Genomic DNA, 17,524 nt, shown 5'->3' with positions numbered 1-17,524 from the left:
TATATTTTTATATTGTCTTTATTGTATGTGCACACAAAATGATCTAATAGAAAATTACATATTCTAAATGTTTATAAACCCACAAGGAATTCCCCATTTGAATCAAAAGCACTTCCTCACTTCAGACTTAAACGTCCAATTGCTTAAAATGCACTGCTTATGTTGGTGTAAGAACAGTTCTGCAAAGCAAGCAATTATTTTGACTGGTTTGCATCAGCACAATGGAAGTTTTATGCTCTTGCTGCTGTTGTTTTAGCAATCCTGCAATGACAAATACCACTTCGGAGGATGGTAGAAAAGCAAAGCCAGAAGGATTGACAATCTGTAACACAATTGACAACCCTGAAGTTGGAATATTCACTCATGAAGCGAAGCCTTTATCTCTCCCAGCGACGATCGCTGTTCACCAGAATGTACAAAATGCATGTTGTTGTTCTGCAAGCTCATGTGCTGATAAAGAAGGCAAGGAGTTATGCAAGAATGAAGTTCCACATTCCCCAGAGATTCATGTAGTGCAATTTGATTATATGGCAAGGAGCCATGAGGAGCTGAGTGTGAAAGAAGGAGAGTGTCTGGAAATACTCAGCAAAGAAGGGGATTGGTGGCTAGCTCAGAAAGTTTGGAAAGGTTCAAACAAACGAAAAAATCCCTGCTCTGGGTTTGTGCCTGTTGAAATACTTGCAAAAGAGAAGAGCTTGGAGGGAGAACCGTGAGTATTTATTACATGAAAATCAATGGGACTAGTTTGGAGGCAGGGTTTGGGGTTTTAGTCACTTGAATGGGCATGTGAATTCAAGAGAGTCTTTCACTCATGGGGACTCTGTGTCTGATTGAGGAATCTGGCATCAAGAAAGGAGGAAGAGGTCTCATAGAAAGGCACCACATCAGCACCTCCGTCCCCACAGCCTTGTTCAAAAACTGTTGTAAGGCTAATCCTGACAATTATAGAGCAATTAGTTAATTTCAGTTGTGGGAGAACATTTAGAAACAAATTAGTAGTCACGTGGAAACACATAGGTTGATTAGGAATAGTCAGCAAGGAAATCATGGTTAACTAACTTAGTGGAGCTTTTTGAAGAGATAGTGGAAAAGATTCGTGAAAGTGGTATGATGTGGTCTTTATGGATTTACAGACAGCATTTGCTGCACTACTCATAACAGACTTGTGAAGAAAATTCTAGATCATGGCATAAAAGGAATAATGGCAAAAAATTAGCTAGTAATAGAGAGTAAAGGTTAATTGATCTTTTTCTGGCTGGAGGAAGGGTTGTTGTGGAGTTTTGCAGGAATTAATGTTAGAACTCTTGTATTTCTTTACATATATATGTACATATTAATGACTTGGAACTTGGTATGCAGAGAATAATTTCCAATTTTTCAGAAGGCAATAGATTTGGAAGGTTTGTAAAGTGTGAGGAGGACAGTATGGAACTCCAAAAGGACACTAACAAGTTAGTCAGGCAGGCAGAGAGTGGCAGATGAGGTTCAGTGTACAGAAGTTTGAGATGATCCACACTTTGGTTGAAAGAACACTGAAAAGACAATACAAAATAAGGGGTGAAACTCTAAAAGTGTGCAGGAGCAAAGGGACCTGAGTGTACATGTGCTCAAATCGTTAAAGGTGGCCTAGCAGGTGGAGAGACCAGTAAATAAAGCGTACAGCATCCTCAGCTTTATTAATAGGGGCTCAAAATAAAAGAGCAAAGAGGTGTTGTTGAACTTGTACAAGATACTTGTTAGACCTCAGTTGAAGTATTGTGTACAGTTGTCGGTGCCACGTTATTCAAAAGATGTGAATGCATTGGAGAAACCTTCAGTTATGAGGATAAATTGATGAAGTTGGAATTGTTCTTCCTGGACAAAAGAAGGCTGAAAGGGTATCTGAGTGAGGTTTTCAAAATCATGAATATTTCAGACAGAATAGATAGGAAGTGCCTGTTTCTGCTTGTAAAAGAAACAATAAAAAGAGAACTTAGATTTAAAGTGGTGTGCAAATGAAGCAAGGTTGATGTGAGAAAAAACTTTTTCACTCAGCAAATAGTTAGGGTATGGAATGCACTAGGGTCCGGACTTGTCCGACCTGCCTATCTCCTTTTCCACCTATCCACTCCACCCTCTCCTCCCTGACCTATCACCTTCATCCCCTCCCCCACTCACCCATTGTACTCTATGCTACTTTCTCCCCACCCCCACCCTCCTCTAGCTTATCTCTCCACACTTCAGGCTCTCTGCCTTTATTCCTGATGAAGGGCTTTTGCCGGAAACGTCGATTTCGAAGCTACTTGGATGCTGCCTGAACTGCTGTGCTCCTCCAGCACCACTAATCCAGAATATGGAATGCACTGCCTAAAATGTAATGGAAACAGGTTCAATTGATACATTCAAGAGGGTGTTGACTGTTTTTTGAATAGTATTGGTGTGCAGGGATATTGGGGAAAGGAAGAAGTTTTGCACTCCTTAATATATTTTAAAGATAAATTTAACACTCATTAGTTTGCAGATTTCAAGGATATAAAGTTATATTTCAAGTCTAATAGCCTTATCCCATGCCTTTTGTTCTTAAGTGAATTAAAATATCTTCATTGTTTAGACTTTTGGACAACTTCCATATCAGTGCAAATTGTAAAATGTAGATTTTTGTGAATTCATCAGTGTGCTGAAAATTGCAAATTATGCAAAGACCTAAGATATTATTGAATAATCTAACTTTGTGTGGTGAACTGTTGCATAATAAAGTAAAATGTTACATCTTATATAGCCTAATTAATGTCATACTCATTGTAATTCTAGCTGGTATTGTGGAAAAATGACCAGGTTTGAGGCAGAAAACCATCTCCTTTCTTCCAGTCAAACTATTGACATGTTTCTTGTCCGCAAAAGTGAGACATTTCAGAACTCATATGTATTGTCAGGTAAGAAATCTACAACAGATTAGAAATGAGGTAGAAATAAGCCTGCTACCAAATGGTAGGATGAAAGCAACATATATATGCAACGTTACAACCTGCATGTTCCCCTCCAAAACACTCACCAACATAAATTGGAAATAGATCACTGTTCTTGTTGCTGGGTCAAAACCTTGGAATTCCTAATGGTATTGTGGGTCTACCTACACCACATGGACTGCTGTGGTTCAAGAAGTCGGCACACCACTACCTTCTCAAGGGCAATAAATGCTGGCCCAGTGAGCAATTCCCATATCACACAAGTAAATTTTAAAAACTGAACTTGTGTCAACAAACAAAAAAGAAGTCAACCAATGAGTTTAAGGGAGCATCATAAGGTGCAAACACAAGCCCAAAATATTCACCATTTGAATCACTTGATTTGATTTGCCATATAGCTGGGTTATTTTGTTTTGTTCTGTGTATAGTAATTTTTATACTTCACATGTGTTTTTACTGGTCTTTATCTGAAATTTACATACATGCAATTATCTCCTACTTGTTTCTAAACATACTTCTTTAGTCAAATTGCTATGGTATATGAGCTTTGCCTGAATGTAGACTCATTGTCGTCTGATGTTTCATCGTCAGCTGTTTCCTTGGCAGTTGTTATTGGTGGTTTACCATTTCCTTCTACTCATAGGGACAGGGCAAGGAAGCAAGTTGCAAGCCTGTATCAACTGGAACAAAGATCATATATAATATCATTCTGAACTACACACTAGCAATCTAGATAAATGAACTAACTATCCTGCATCAAAATTGTCGTCTTAAGTAATTTTGCAAAGAGAGTCTCATAAAAACATTAATCCAATGATAAAGGATCTAATGCCCACTTGAGGGATGCACCCTGGACACCTACAAAGAAACCTCTACCACATTGACAGATGACAAACATGCTGGTGCCATACACATCCTTAGGCCATTATTTCTAAGTCTGGAAAGTGGGCAAAGAATTTGACAATTTCTAGGCCAGTTGACTCTATAATTGGGATTTGGTCTGTGCTTCCAATGATGTTCCAATGGTTTTGAAGGAGCATCTTCAAAACCGTTCCTGGTCAATACTGGGTCACTACTAAGGGAGCTTTGCTTTTTACTTCAGCGATTTGAGCAATTTACATTGGTATTAAGTGGAGAATCTATAAAACTAAGGCTGATTCTGACTCTTGAATGTTCAATCACACCCTTTTAAGATTGTTCAGGATTCTTCAGTGGGATTAGTGCTGGAGTACAGTCAGTTCTGCTATAACTAACACAGACTTTAAAAGTTTGTACTTTAGAAACAGTGTCCCCACTTCATCAATCATGTTATTGTGAATTCACATTAAAGAAATGTGTGTTATAGCAAAACAACCTGTAAGTCTCTTTGAGGTTAGCACAACTGTATTGTTATTTCCATACATGAAAAGTGAAACCCCATGTTTCTCTGGCATTGACATTCATATCAATTTGAATTGAAAAATTCATGATAATCACATTTGATAGCCAATTATTATCACCATTTGTTTCAGCTAAAAATGGAGAGTCGATCATTCATGTTGTGATTTTACAAAAAGAAAATGGTCACTATTACGTAACAGAAGACAGAGATTTTCACAACATTCACGAGCTGATCGAACATTATCAACATAATGCAATACAATATGATACTCGATTAAACAGACCCAGCAAAAAGGTAAGTACAAAAGCAAAATATATTCAAATAATTTATATAGGATATTAAAATGCTGTTCTTTCAGTTCTCTCTGGGCTATAAGGAAATGAGAAAACAATGGGATGTTAAATATTTTAACCCCATAAATTCTTGAAACATAAAGCTAGGAATATCATACCTTCCCGTATAGATCCCACTGGAACATCAAGGAACAATATACACCAGCTGTACTTGGCATGAACATCCAAGCCTTAAGTTATCTATGGCTGACCAAGTTTGGTGACACCACTTAAGCAATTGTTTGTTAATAGCAGAAACTAGCAAAGACAGTATTAATGAATTTTTTGGTGTTAAATCTGAAAAATGAATTTGCAAATACATAACACGGTGTAAGTTAAACACGTGCAGTGCAGCGATCAAGTACAAACACAGAGAATGCTGGTGGGCGGCACGGTGGCGCAGTGGTTAGCACTGCTGCCTCACAGCGCCAGAGACCCGGGTTCAATTCCCGCCTCAGGCGACTGACTGTGTGGAGTTTGCACGTTCTCCCCGTGTCTGCGTGGGTTTCCTCCGGGTGCTCCGGTTTCCTCCCGCAGTCCAAAGATGTGCAGGTCAGGTGAATTGGCCATGCTAAATTGCCCGTAGTGTTAGGTAAGGGGTAGATGTAGTGGTATGGGTGGGTTACGCTTCGGCGGGGCGGTGTGGACTTGTTGGGCCGAAGGGCCTGTTTCCACACTGTAAGTAATCTAATCTAAAATGGAGCAGGTCCAGCAGATCTGTGGAGTGAGCAACAAAGTTAATGTTTCAAACCCAGTTTGATTCTTCTTCTCAACTGAAAGCTGTTCAAAACATTGTTTTTCTTATACTTTTGACAGGGGCAGAGCTCTAGTGCAGATAATAAAGGATTTTTAATAGCAGAGGAAGAGAGAAACTGGATGGAAATTAATCTGTGATAGAAAGGGAATGGGTCCATTATATTAGCAACAAAGTAAACAAGACAAAGCTTTAGAGGGGACGGAAGAGAGAAAATAAGAAAGGTGGAGAACAGACATGGTGCAGTCAGATTCTGAAACAATCAAATTCAATGTTGACACCTCAAGGCTGTAAATGCCTAAGTGGAAAATGAGGGTTTTTTTTAGATTAGATTACTTACAGTGTGGAAACAGGCCCTTCGGCCCAACAAATCCACACTGACCCGCCGAAGTGCAACCCACCCAGACCCATTCCCTTATATTTAACCCTTCACCTAACACTACGGGCAATTTAGCATGGCCAATTCACCTAACCTGCACATCTTTGGACTGTGGGAGGAAACCGGAGCAGACACGGGGAGAATGTGCAAACTCCACTCCTGAGGCGGGAATTGAACCGAGGTCTCCGGCGCTGTGAGGCAGCAGTGCCAACGTGCCGCCCGTTCTCCGAGCTTATGTTGTGCTTTGGAACATTTCAGCAGGCCCAGGAGAGAAACATTAGTATGAAATTAAAGTGGTTTATTGAAATGCCAAAGAACTATATGGTCAGGGTCATTCCTCGTGACAAAGTGAAGGAGTTCCACAAAGCCGCCACCCAGTCTGCATTTGATCTCACCAATGTAATGGACACTATATTGTGAACAGCAAATACGATAAACTAGATTGAAAGAAGTACAAATGAAATGCTGTTTCACCTGGAATTCACCTGTGTTTGGACAATTCAGAGGATAGTGAATGAGTAAGTGTTTCTCCAGCAATTGTATGAGAATGTGCCATGGTTAAGTGAGAAGTGTTAGGAGTGATGAAGGAATGGACCGCTGTGTCACTAAAAGGAGAAGATGTGTTTACTGGTAGTGGTGGAAGGTGCAGAAGATGATTCTTTGAATGCAGAGACTAATGAAATGGATATTAATATCAAGGGAACCCAATCGTCATTGGTTGGGAGATGTGGCTGAGAGTCCTCTCAACCATATTGGTGGGAAATGCTTGACTAATGAAAAAGGAGTTCATGTCAGAGGCACCCTGGTGGAGGGTGACATCATCAGAACAGATGCAACAGAAATAGAGAAACTGGGAGAATGGAATGGAATCTTTGCAGGACACTAGGGCATTAGAAGCTGTAGTTGTAACTGCAGGAGTTGGTGTATTTGTAGGGGATGTTGGTGGACAGCCTATCCCCAGAAATGAAAACAATGAAGTAAAGAAAAGAAAGGGACGAGTCAGTGATGGACCAATTGAAGATGATGGGAGGGTGGAATTGGAAACAAAACTGTTTATTTCTTCCAATTCTAGAAAAGTGCAGGAGGCATCACTGAAGACATCATTAATCTATCGGAAATTCAATCGTGTCTTTCAAAATTGGATAAGGGACAAAAGAAATGTAGTGCTATAAAGAATAGACAGGGAAATGATATTAGCTGAGTTAATCCTAGAGAGCGTTGGTACAGAAGTGGACCAGACAGTGAAAGCTTCCACAAATATATAAAAAAGGAAAAGGATAGTTAAAGTCTTTGTTGGTCCCAGAGAAGATGAAATGAAGGGAATTAATAATGAGAAACAAGGAAATGACAGACTTGGAACAAACATTTTATTCACATCAGAAGACACACAAAGAATTCCAAAAATAGTAGAAAATCAAGACAAGAAAGGAAAGGAGGAGCTTAAAACAATCACAGTCACAATGGGAAAAGTAATCAGAAAGCTAATGGGACTAAAGGCTGACAAGCCTGCTCTAGCTGATAATCTGATTCTTAAAGTCTTAAAGATAGATATATTAGTGCATTGTGATGTACTAGTATACTGGAAAATCATAAATATACCATCTTTATTCAAGAAAAGAAGGAAAACGAAAACAGGGAGCTGGATTAACATTCTTGTGAGTTGGAAAGCATGTGTTTCTTGTTATATCCACTGATTACCTGCCTGCTCTGACCAACCACAATTTTACCACCAACGGGGATGGTATCAGGTAGACCACATACCAGTGGACCAGCTTGGACCCTTGAGCAGCAATTGATGCCTATTTAAAGACCTCATCCTGCACTGCCAAGATTAAATTGGCAACAAGAAAGGCCCATAAAAAAACGACGGCTAGAATTCCAATTTTCATTGTGCTAACTCATGGTGGAGATAGTTAATCCCTCCTTGGGAGACCCGTATACGTCAAACAACCCACACTCCCCAACCATGTCTCTGCCCAAACCCTGAAAGTCTCCTCCCCCTTGGCCTCTCAAACTCTTGTCCCACCTCACCTTGCTGATCATCAAACGCTTACAAATTTTTGACCCACTACAGCTCAGCTCCCGATCACCTGAGAGGGCTGTTGGCAAGTGGCCACCACTTTCCTGCTGGCATTACCAGTACTGGAAACAACTGTCAGACCCATAACAGGCAGCACCTCACAGAAGCAGGATGTTCTGTCCTTAAGGGGTGAAAATCTTCCCTCCATCCTACCTTTCGCCAGTTGGCCAGTAAATTACTTTTTTCTCGAGCATTCCTCAACATTTTCGCTGGAGGTTTGGGAATCACATAATTAAGCTTCAATTTATCTGTAGGCTAGTTAGGGTAACGTTGAGTATTGGCAATGCAGAAAACATAAGACAAATTAATCATTTTGACATTGGCAAACAAACACGTTGATCAATGTTGATTAATTATTAATGATCTATCCTTGTCAACTGAGTTGAAAGGATCATCTGTATTGTGGCCCAATTTGCTGACAGTACAAATATGGTCCGGAAAACAAGTTTGAGGGGGGCACAGAATCTGCAAAAAGATGTCAATAGATTAAGTGAGTAACTGCTAGGGCATTGGCAAAACTGCACCTAAAATACCCTATGCAGTTTTGATCTCTTTATTTAATGAGGATATAATTTCATTGAACCAGTTCAGAGAAGGTTTATTATGTTAATACCCAAGTTGAAGAGGCTGTGTTTTGAGAGAAATTTGACAAAATTGAGTCTATTTTCTTTGGTTATTGGGTAGGGAGGAGTAGGCAGGGAAAGAGAGTTAAAGCCACACATCAGCTCAGACAATGTGTTATTGAATGTAAAATGAGCAAGCTCAAGGGGCATATTCTTGTTCATATTCCTCATGAATTTATGATCAAATTATCTACTGTGTGTAATCATTTGATGATCTTACAATTGTGAACAATGCTCACCTCTATCAGGCTGATCTTAATGTGCTTGAGATTAAACTTATTACATGGTATACAACTGGGATAAGTGCAGCGTTCTGCATTAAGGTAAGAAAATGTGTAATATTCATACACACTTCAAATTTTTAAAAAAGCCAATGGAGAAGAAAGAAGATTGGAACTTTCTATTGTCCACATATCTAAAAGTTTGTGAACAATTCCGTGAAGTGATTACTAAAACAAAAAGCTAATTTGCTTATATTTATAGCATAACTGACTTTAAGAAACATACTTTTTCTGTACTTTTACAAGTCGTTTCAAGTGTCCAATATTAGTCACCTTATATACGAGATGATATTGAGATTTTGGAAAAGATAGAGTCACAAGATGAATTCCCTGGGTCAAGTAGAATAAAAGAATTGGACTTTACACTTTAGAGAGGCATTTACTTAGGATTGATCTAGAAGAGGTCTATAAAGTCACAAAGAGAATGGATTGTTCATTCCACCCATTCAGTCCTGAAAGGCATTATCAATAGTATTCACTCGTCATTTTCTTCCAATTAAATAGTACAGGAAGAACAATTTAAAGTTGGACAAGGTGAGATCTTAATTTGACATTAGATGTCAGTGATTTGTTTGCAGAGTTGTGGATCTCTGTAATAGGCTGCTGTTGCTTGTGACAAATGCTGATTAAAAGAGTCATAGAGCCATACAGATTTGGTCCAATCAGTCCAAACTAAACTAGTCCCACCTGCCTGCATTTGGCTCATATCCCTCCAAACATTTCACATTCATGTACTTATCCAAATGTCTTTTAAACATTGTAACTGTACCTGCATCTACCACTTCTGGCAGTTCATTCCACACACTAACTACTCTCTGTGTAAAATATTTGCCTGTCGTGTCTTTTCAAATCTTTCTCCTCTCACCTTAAAAAATGCCCCCTAGTTTTGAACTCCCCCACCTTAGGGAAAAGACCTTTACTGTTCATCTTATCTATACTCCTTATGATTATATAAACCTCTATGACATCACCCCCTCAAACTCCCACATGCCAATGAAAACGTTTGACAACTCAGAAAAACATTCTTCAGCCCATTAAGTTTCTGCTCAACAACAGCTTCACTATTCTAATCCTATTTTCTAGCATGTGGCCCATAGCATTGTGTGCCTTGTTATTGCCATCATTGCTTCATCCTCAGAATATCTGTGCTAAACAATTAGACGATGCGTCAAGGCTCTACAATGAATAGTGAAGATCCATGAGTGCTGCAAAAGATGAGGATCAGCATGTTCAATATTCTACAGCACCATGACATCCAAAATGACAGAGGCAGGTCATTTTTGTTAACATCGTTCAATAGCCCACTTCTGCAGGAAGTCACCTTTCCCACTCTGCAACTGTTTTGATATCGCTGAGGCTAATATTCCCTGTATAATGCCAACTGCAAATGCAGCTTAATGCAATGATATTTCAAAAATGCTCATGCTGTTTAATAAAAGTTAAGACTGCAAAGTGAAGGAGGCTTTCACAACATCCAATTCTACTTTAGTCATTCATGACAGAATTTCATGCTAGAGTGAGTACTATAGAAAGAATAGCTATCCCTTCAATACCTGCTGTTCCTGCATTTACCTGTGCACTTGGATAAAGTTATAACTGGTCATCACCATCGGGAGCTCTGCTGCCTGAGGTCTGGTCTCCAGTAGACCGCTGACTTCCAGTGACTTGACAGCTTTCTTCCTTAATCAGCTATGAAGACATGGCAGTGATATGCTCAGAAGTATGCACTCCTGATTCTAATCAAGCTAACTCGCCAACAGAGGTACCGGCATCTGACCTGGTGCAGGGTAAAAGAGACAGTCTTGTTGGTGTTTCTTCTCAGAGTTCTGTGGCTACTTCTTCCAAATGGAGGAGATGCTGGGAGGTGGAAAGGCTGCTTGAGCCTGCTTCGCCATTCAATAACATCATGGCTGACCTGATTACATCATTGCATTCTCAGTCAACCATGATAACCATTTACCTGCTTGATTTACGAGAATCCATTAACTCTGCCTTAAAAATATTCAGTGATTCTGCTTCTACCATTTACAGGATTAAGGGATGACTTGATTGAAATTATAAAACTATTAAGGAGGATAGATAATGTAGATTAAGAGAAACTATATCCAAAAGTTGAAGAGTCAAGTGGAAGGAAGGTCATCTATAACTTGGAGCCAGACCATGGAGGAATGAAACTGGAAACAATTCTTCACACAGTCTTATGAAGAGAGATTTAGCAGTCTAGGCCTCAGGTTTAGAAGAATGAGAGGAGACCAACTTGCGGCATATAAGGTGTCAAAGGGGATTAACAAAGTAGACATAGAAAAGATATTTCTGCTTTGGGGGAACCTGGAAAGAAAATTCATAGTTTTGGAATAAAGCATAGAAGATGTAAAACAGAGATGAGAAGAAATTACTTCTCTCAGAATGTCATGAATCCGTGGAATTTGCTGATCCAGAATGCTGTCGATGCAGGGATACTGTGTAAATTTAAGAAGGAAATAGACTGCTCTTTCGATAGTAATGTGTTAAAGGGTTATGCAGAGCTGACAGGAAAGTGAAGGTGAGGCCGAGGTGAGATCAGCCATGATCATATCAAATGGTGGAGTAGACTCAAGGGGCTGAATTGCCCACTCCTGCTCCTCGCTCTTCTGTTCTTATTTTCTAAACGGTGGGCGCATTTTGAAATACTCTTCAGTGAACAGCAATTGGTGATTTTCAGTTCTGAAGAAGAGTCTAACCATCCTTGAAATATTAATTATGTTTCTCTCTCCACAGATACTGCCAGACCTGCTGAGTTTCTCCAGCACGTCTCTGTGTTTGTTAGCAATTTATGCTAGATCAAACATTATTTGTAAAACTGAAATTGTTAGATTTTTATGAATACGGTTGTTAAGGAATGTTAAGCGTAGAAGCTAGATTTATAAAGGTAGTTTGTAGATCAGCCTTGATCACATTTAACCAATAACGAAAGGCTTTGTGGGCTAAATGGCCTAATCCTGTTTTATGTTCCAAACACTAAACTCGGAAAGTGGAATGGAGAGAAGAGGAATTTCTCAGATATGTTTCCACAAATTTGTATCTGTGTTTTTGGCTGGTTGCCATAACCACCCAAGTTATTAAGTTGTATGAACAGGTTTTGGTTTGTGATTTTTGAGAAGATTTGTAGCTCAGGTTGAGGTTCAGGTTATAAGTTTGCTCACTGAGCAGGAAGGTTTGTCCTCAGATGTTTCACCATGAAGTGAGTTAACACCATCAGTGAGCCTCCAGTGAAACTTCGATGAGCCCCAGAGGCTCACTGATGATGTTACCGATCATGGTGATGAAACGTCTGGAAACAAATCTTCCAGCTCAGCGAGCAACCTTACAACCTAAGGTTAGATGGTTCAGAGGATCTTTACCTATTCATCAATCGTCTCAAATATCCTCTTTAACTTAATTTATTTCTTTCTAAGACAAAAATTGTTTATCAACAGAAAAAGCCATCACTTCGTCATTTATCATATAACACAGTGGACAAATGGGAAAGACCAAAAGAAGAATTCACTTTGATAAAGTGCATAGGATCTGGTAATTATGGAGAAGTGTGGAAAGCCATCTGGAATGACAGTGTACCTGTTGCAATTAAAATGTTGAAAGAAGGTAAGCATATTATTTAAGAACAATTATTTTACTGTTATAGTTTTTTTAATTCACTCATGGAATATTGACATCACAGCCTAGACCAATGTTTATTATTTATTCCTAAATGCCCTGAACCTAACTGAATGGCTCGATAGGCCATTTCAGAGGGCAGTTAAGAGACATGCTGTATATCTGGAGTTACATGTTGGCCAAACCAACAAATTTTATTCCTAAAGAAACCAGATGTGTTTTTGCAACAAAGGACAATGATTACATGGCACCGTTAAACTAGTTTTGCATTCCACTAATTTTATAGAACTAAAATGGTAGATTACAAACCACACAGAAGACCAATAAATAAAATTAGTCTACATGTGACAAGAGGAAAAATACCAACATGGATTGAGAATTGGTTAGCAGACAAAAAGCAGAAAGTAGGAAATGGACGATACTCACAATGGCAAGCTGTTCTTTTTAGTGGACCACAGTGACCAGTGCTTGGTCCACAATTGTAAACAATCTATATAGATGGTTTGGATCTGGGGACTAAATTTGCTAATAACACGAAACTGGGTGGGAATACAAATTGTGAGGAGGATACAAGATGGTTTCAAGAGTACCTCGTAGGTTAAGTGAATTGGTTAGAAAATGACAGATGGATAATAATGTGGATAAATGTGATGTTGTTCACTTTGGTAGGGAAAACAGAGAGTCAGACTATTTCTTCAATGATTGGGAAGTGTAAGCATCCAAAGGGACCTGGATGTCCTTGTTCATGAGTCAATTAAAGTTAGTATGCAGTTACAACAAGTAATTAAAAATGCAAATGTTATGTTGGCTTTCATTGCAAGGCGATTTGAGTACAGAAGAAAAGATATCTTATTGTAATTGTGTGGAGACTTGGTAAGGCCTCATCTGAAGTATTGTGTATGACTTTGGCTCCTTTATCTTAGGAGGGAAGTACTTGCTAGAGAGGGAGTGCAATGGAGATGAACGAGGTTAATCTCTCAGGTTGTCATATAGAGAGAGATTGAAGAGACTAGGTCTGTATTATTTAAAGTTTCGAAGAACGAGAGGTGATCTAATTTAAACGTACAAAATTCTAACATGGTCTGACAGTGAATATAAATAGGACATTTTACATAGCTACTGACTCTAGAAATAGAGGACATAATTTCAGGATAAGAGACAGGCCATTTCAGACAGAGCTGAGGAAGAATATCTTTGCTCAGAGAGTGTAAATCTTTAGAATTCTCTACCTTGAAGTCTGCAAAAGTTCAATCATTGAACATTTACAAGAAGAGAGCGCTTTCTAGAGACTAATGACATTTAGGAGCATGGAGATAGTAAGAGACTGTGGTATTCGGGTAAATTCTCAGCTATGATCAAATGAATGGCCAAGCAGGTCAAAGGGCTGGATGACCTACTCCTGGTTCTGTGTTGCTATGCACCATGTCATAGAGTCATAGAGATGTACAGCATGGAAACAGATCCTCCATTCCAACCCGTCCATGCTGACCAGATATCCCAACCGCATTTTGGAGGTAAAACAGCACTCACAGCACTGAAATATCAGTTGCTGTTGAATCAAAATCTCTAGCATATAGTTTTTAAGCTTGCTCCATTAATCTTGTTGCCTCTCATAGCTCTGTGATCACCTGTAAATTTTGACCAATTTGTGTTGTCATACTGATTCATTGTAAATGATCAACAAGAGTAGTTTCAATATCAAGCTCTGGAAGTCAATTTACTTAACAATTGCATCCTCTCCTTCAGTGTTATCATTAAAGCTTGTACCCCATCAACTGTGGTGCGCAGAAATTCTGACTGACAACAAATATACACAGCATATGCCAAGAAAGATGGAACCACTTAACTTCCCTATTTGTAATCCATGTCTGTTCAGTTATGAAAGTGTTATATTTTGTACCATCCATGTCCTGATTTAGTGCTCTTTCTCAGTGGGACAGGCAAAAAGAGAGATAGCTTGCTACTTCATAAAAGAGGGCTTCTTTTTATTTATGGCAAAAATATACTTTATTCGTCAAAAGAAATCTTTGGTACCTGTGCAGTTAATAGAGCCGTTCATATCCATACCCTCTTACCTTACAGAGAACAAATTCAATCTTCAATGGTCACTATTCTCTACATTTGTAGTCAAACTCTTGACATTTAGCTGAGGCATCAGCAGGGCCCAATTACTAAATTGACCCCTGTTATTCTTCAGCAAAAGGACCTTACCTGGTGGTCTTTTCCCCACAGCGCCTTGGCAGCAGCTAATGCAAGGTTTAGCTTAGGACTTAATACCACACTTGTTAGGACTCCTAATCTGAATTTTCACCCACTATTTGCTGGACTATGAGTTAACACTGCCACTTTTGTGCTAACTGGTTAGTCCTGTAATTTTCTAAGGAGAATTAAACTGGATCACCACTTTGAGCAGTAATGTTTCACTTGTATTTTAAATTAGCTCTACTGAATCAATTTATGTATTTACAGAGGTTAAAGATTCCAGCAATCTTCTGAAAGAAGCACAAATTATGAAGAACTTCCAGCATGAGAATCTGGTCCCCCTCTATGCTGTATGCACCATAAAGCAACCTTTCTTCATTGTCACTGAATTGTTGAAACATGGAGATCTCTTGAATTATTTAAGGGGTTAGTATCTGGAGTACTTTAAAGCTAAACAGATTTTGAAGTCACTCTGACCAGCAACTGTTGTGTTTTGAGAATATATTCAAGTACTTGCTTTGTGGTTTTTTGACAGCTGTGTGTATCTTTTTTACAGAATCTGAAGGCTGTTTTACAATTGCACAGTTAATTGAAATGGCAATTCAGATTGCTACTGGAATGTTGTACCTTGAATCCAAACAATGTATTCATCGGGACTTAGCAGCAAGAAATGTTCTTGTGGGAGACAATATTGTTTGCAAAATTTCAGACTTTGGGCTTACTAGATTGCTTAAGGTATATATTTGTGTATAAAGTTATGAGGAAGAACTTAACAGTGCTTTAAGCTTATGGCTTGAATAACTTAACTCATATTTAAAACTGCATTTGAACATTATTGTTTTAATTTGAATGTTATATTTTGTTTCACCTGGAAATGGGGTAGTTTCAAATTAGTTTATGATTTTCTGCTTCAAATCTATGATCTTTGATTTTTCTTTGCCTAATTTCTATTTATGTGCTCTTAATCTAGGGAATGGAAATTTTTCATTTCTTGGTCCCCTCAATGCTCCTAGTTTGGTTATAACATGTCGTGACAGACAAATTGAAGTTGTGAGAAGAATGTTCCAAATCTCTCAACCTCAAAGATGCCATCCCGCTCCTAGTTTGGTCATAGCATGTCATGATTGAGAAAGTGAAGCTGTTATAAGAATGTTCCCAATCCCTCACCACATTTATAATTACCTGTTCTCCTTTTGGAAAAATTATTTTAGGTCAAAATTCAGCCTTGATCTTAGTGAATAACAGAACATGTTCAAGAGGCCGCAAGACACACCTTCTACTTCTTCTCGTCTTAAGTGTTATCTGAATGGTATTTCAAACTAGATTGCCGTGGTGAAAAACAAAAATTAATTTTTAAGATGGAATCCAAATTTTACACTTGCACTTCGGAGCTCTATAGCTGATATATGTTAGAGCTATGAGTGCACAAGCCACATGGTTTTCTAGCCATTTAAATGATTTGAAGCTACATTAAAAGAGAGGATGTCTTACAAATGTGATAAATTTGTACACTGTATGTCAATGTGTACAAATGTATGTCAACGTATTTCACTATTGCAATCAAATACTTTCAAATTATTCTTATGATTCCAGATTTATTATTAAAATATGAACACTTGGTTATGAAATGAACAGAAATCTATTAAAGTTTCATGCTTTTCATAACAGGATGCCACAACTGGTAGCATACCTGACAGTCAACTTCCTATTAAATGGACAGCTCCAGAATTAGCAAGTATGAATCAAGCTTCGATGAAATCTGATGTCTGGTCTTTTGGTATTGTTCTGTTTGAGATTACCACAAATGGGAAGATACCATATCCTGGTAAGTTTTTAATATATATTTTGTTTCATTCTGTTATTAGACTATTCACTTCAACAGATACTGATATTTTCTGACCTTGCAGGAATGACAAATAAAATGGTCTTATCTGAACTACTACAAGGCTACAGGATGCCACGTCCAAATGGCTGTCCACAACCCATTTATAACATTATGAGACAATGCTGGAATGAAATTCCATCTCAAAGGCCATCATTTAGTATACTGAAACTACAGCTTGAAGAGTTCATCATAACCAATTACAGTCCTCTGTATTAACTCTCTTCAAAATGAGGAAAGTGTTTATTTAAAGCTACCAACAAAAGAAGAAAAGGTTTCAAAATGTATTGGACTGAATGGTGCAGTGTGAATGAAACTAATTACATGGATTGTTATAGATGGAAATTGAGCAATAGCTTCTGGTCACTATTAAATGTGTCATTAAATATGAAAGTTGTTGACTGAAGTGTGCTTTCTTTTCAATGTATTTATAAAGTTACAGTATTAGAAATTCATATTCTTCAATAGTTTTACATTTAATAGTACACAGCATAATTTAGACCATTATCAATTCAGCTTCTCTGATGCAGCAGTTTAATATCTTCTTTTGAGGACTTACTTCCTTGTTTTTTTTACACCAGATTTGAGTTAGCTTTCAAATGAGGAAATCACAAAATGCTTCCAAATGCATCAGCAGCACGGCAGCAGCATTGATCCTGTCATATCAATAAATGCCAAACTGAAGCAAAAAGAACACTAGCAAAAGCTTTGAAAAAGTTGTGACTACCCTCCAAAAAGCTTAAGACTAAAGACTGTGTTGTAGATATATCCAACATTCAATTGCGGTTCAGCAGGACACAATCAGCACATGTGGTTATTTAGAAATTTCTGAAGATGGATGTGAGTGCTGCTTATTCTCCTCAGAGTACTTGGTGCCTGATTTCAGGCATTTATTACTGTAGTGGAAATGTTTGCTGTGCAAGCACAAGACAATGAAAATAATAGATTTAGAGAATGTTCCCCTTACCTCAAAACATAGGACTGAGAAAAATAAATACATAAAGCAATAGTCTGCCATACATCAAAAAGCTA

At 38.3% G+C, this 17,524-nt stretch overlaps 1 protein-coding gene across 1 annotated transcript; it reads left to right on the top strand.

Moving 5' to 3' along the window:
* Positions 1-221: 221 nt before the first annotated feature.
* On the top strand, positions 222-16,849 carry LOC140476746 (tyrosine-protein kinase Src42A-like). Its single transcript, XM_072569560.1, has 8 exons — positions 222-709; positions 2,791-2,912; positions 4,457-4,620; positions 12,231-12,396; positions 14,878-15,036; positions 15,167-15,345; positions 16,279-16,435; positions 16,518-16,849. Exons 1-8 carry the CDS (start codon positions 222-224, stop codon positions 16,709-16,711), a joined length of 1,629 nt encoding a protein of 542 aa, XP_072425661.1. The 3' UTR covers positions 16,712-16,849.
* The last annotated feature ends 675 nt before the right edge of the window (positions 16,850-17,524 follow it).

Source organism: Chiloscyllium punctatum, chromosome 5 (genome assembly GCF_047496795.1).
Source record: "Chiloscyllium punctatum isolate Juve2018m chromosome 5, sChiPun1.3, whole genome shotgun sequence".
Lineage (NCBI taxonomy): Eukaryota > Metazoa > Chordata > Chondrichthyes > Orectolobiformes > Hemiscylliidae > Chiloscyllium > Chiloscyllium punctatum.
Note: the sequence above shows the minus strand (reverse complement) of the source record. Positions and strands in the feature narration are given on the sequence as shown.

Excerpts from the sequence above, each read along its gene's own strand:
- LOC140476746 (XM_072569560.1), top strand. The coding sequence starts at position 222 with ATGGAAGTTTTATGCTCTTGCTGCTGTTGTTTTAGCAATCCTGCAATG. Across the intron at positions 4,621-12,230 it reads TAAACAGACCCAGCAAAAAG|AAAAAGCCATCACTTCGTCA; the intron begins GTAAGTACAAAA and ends GTTTATCAACAG. Across the intron at positions 15,346-16,278 it reads GGCTTACTAGATTGCTTAAG|GATGCCACAACTGGTAGCAT; the intron begins GTATATATTTGT and ends TTTTCATAACAG.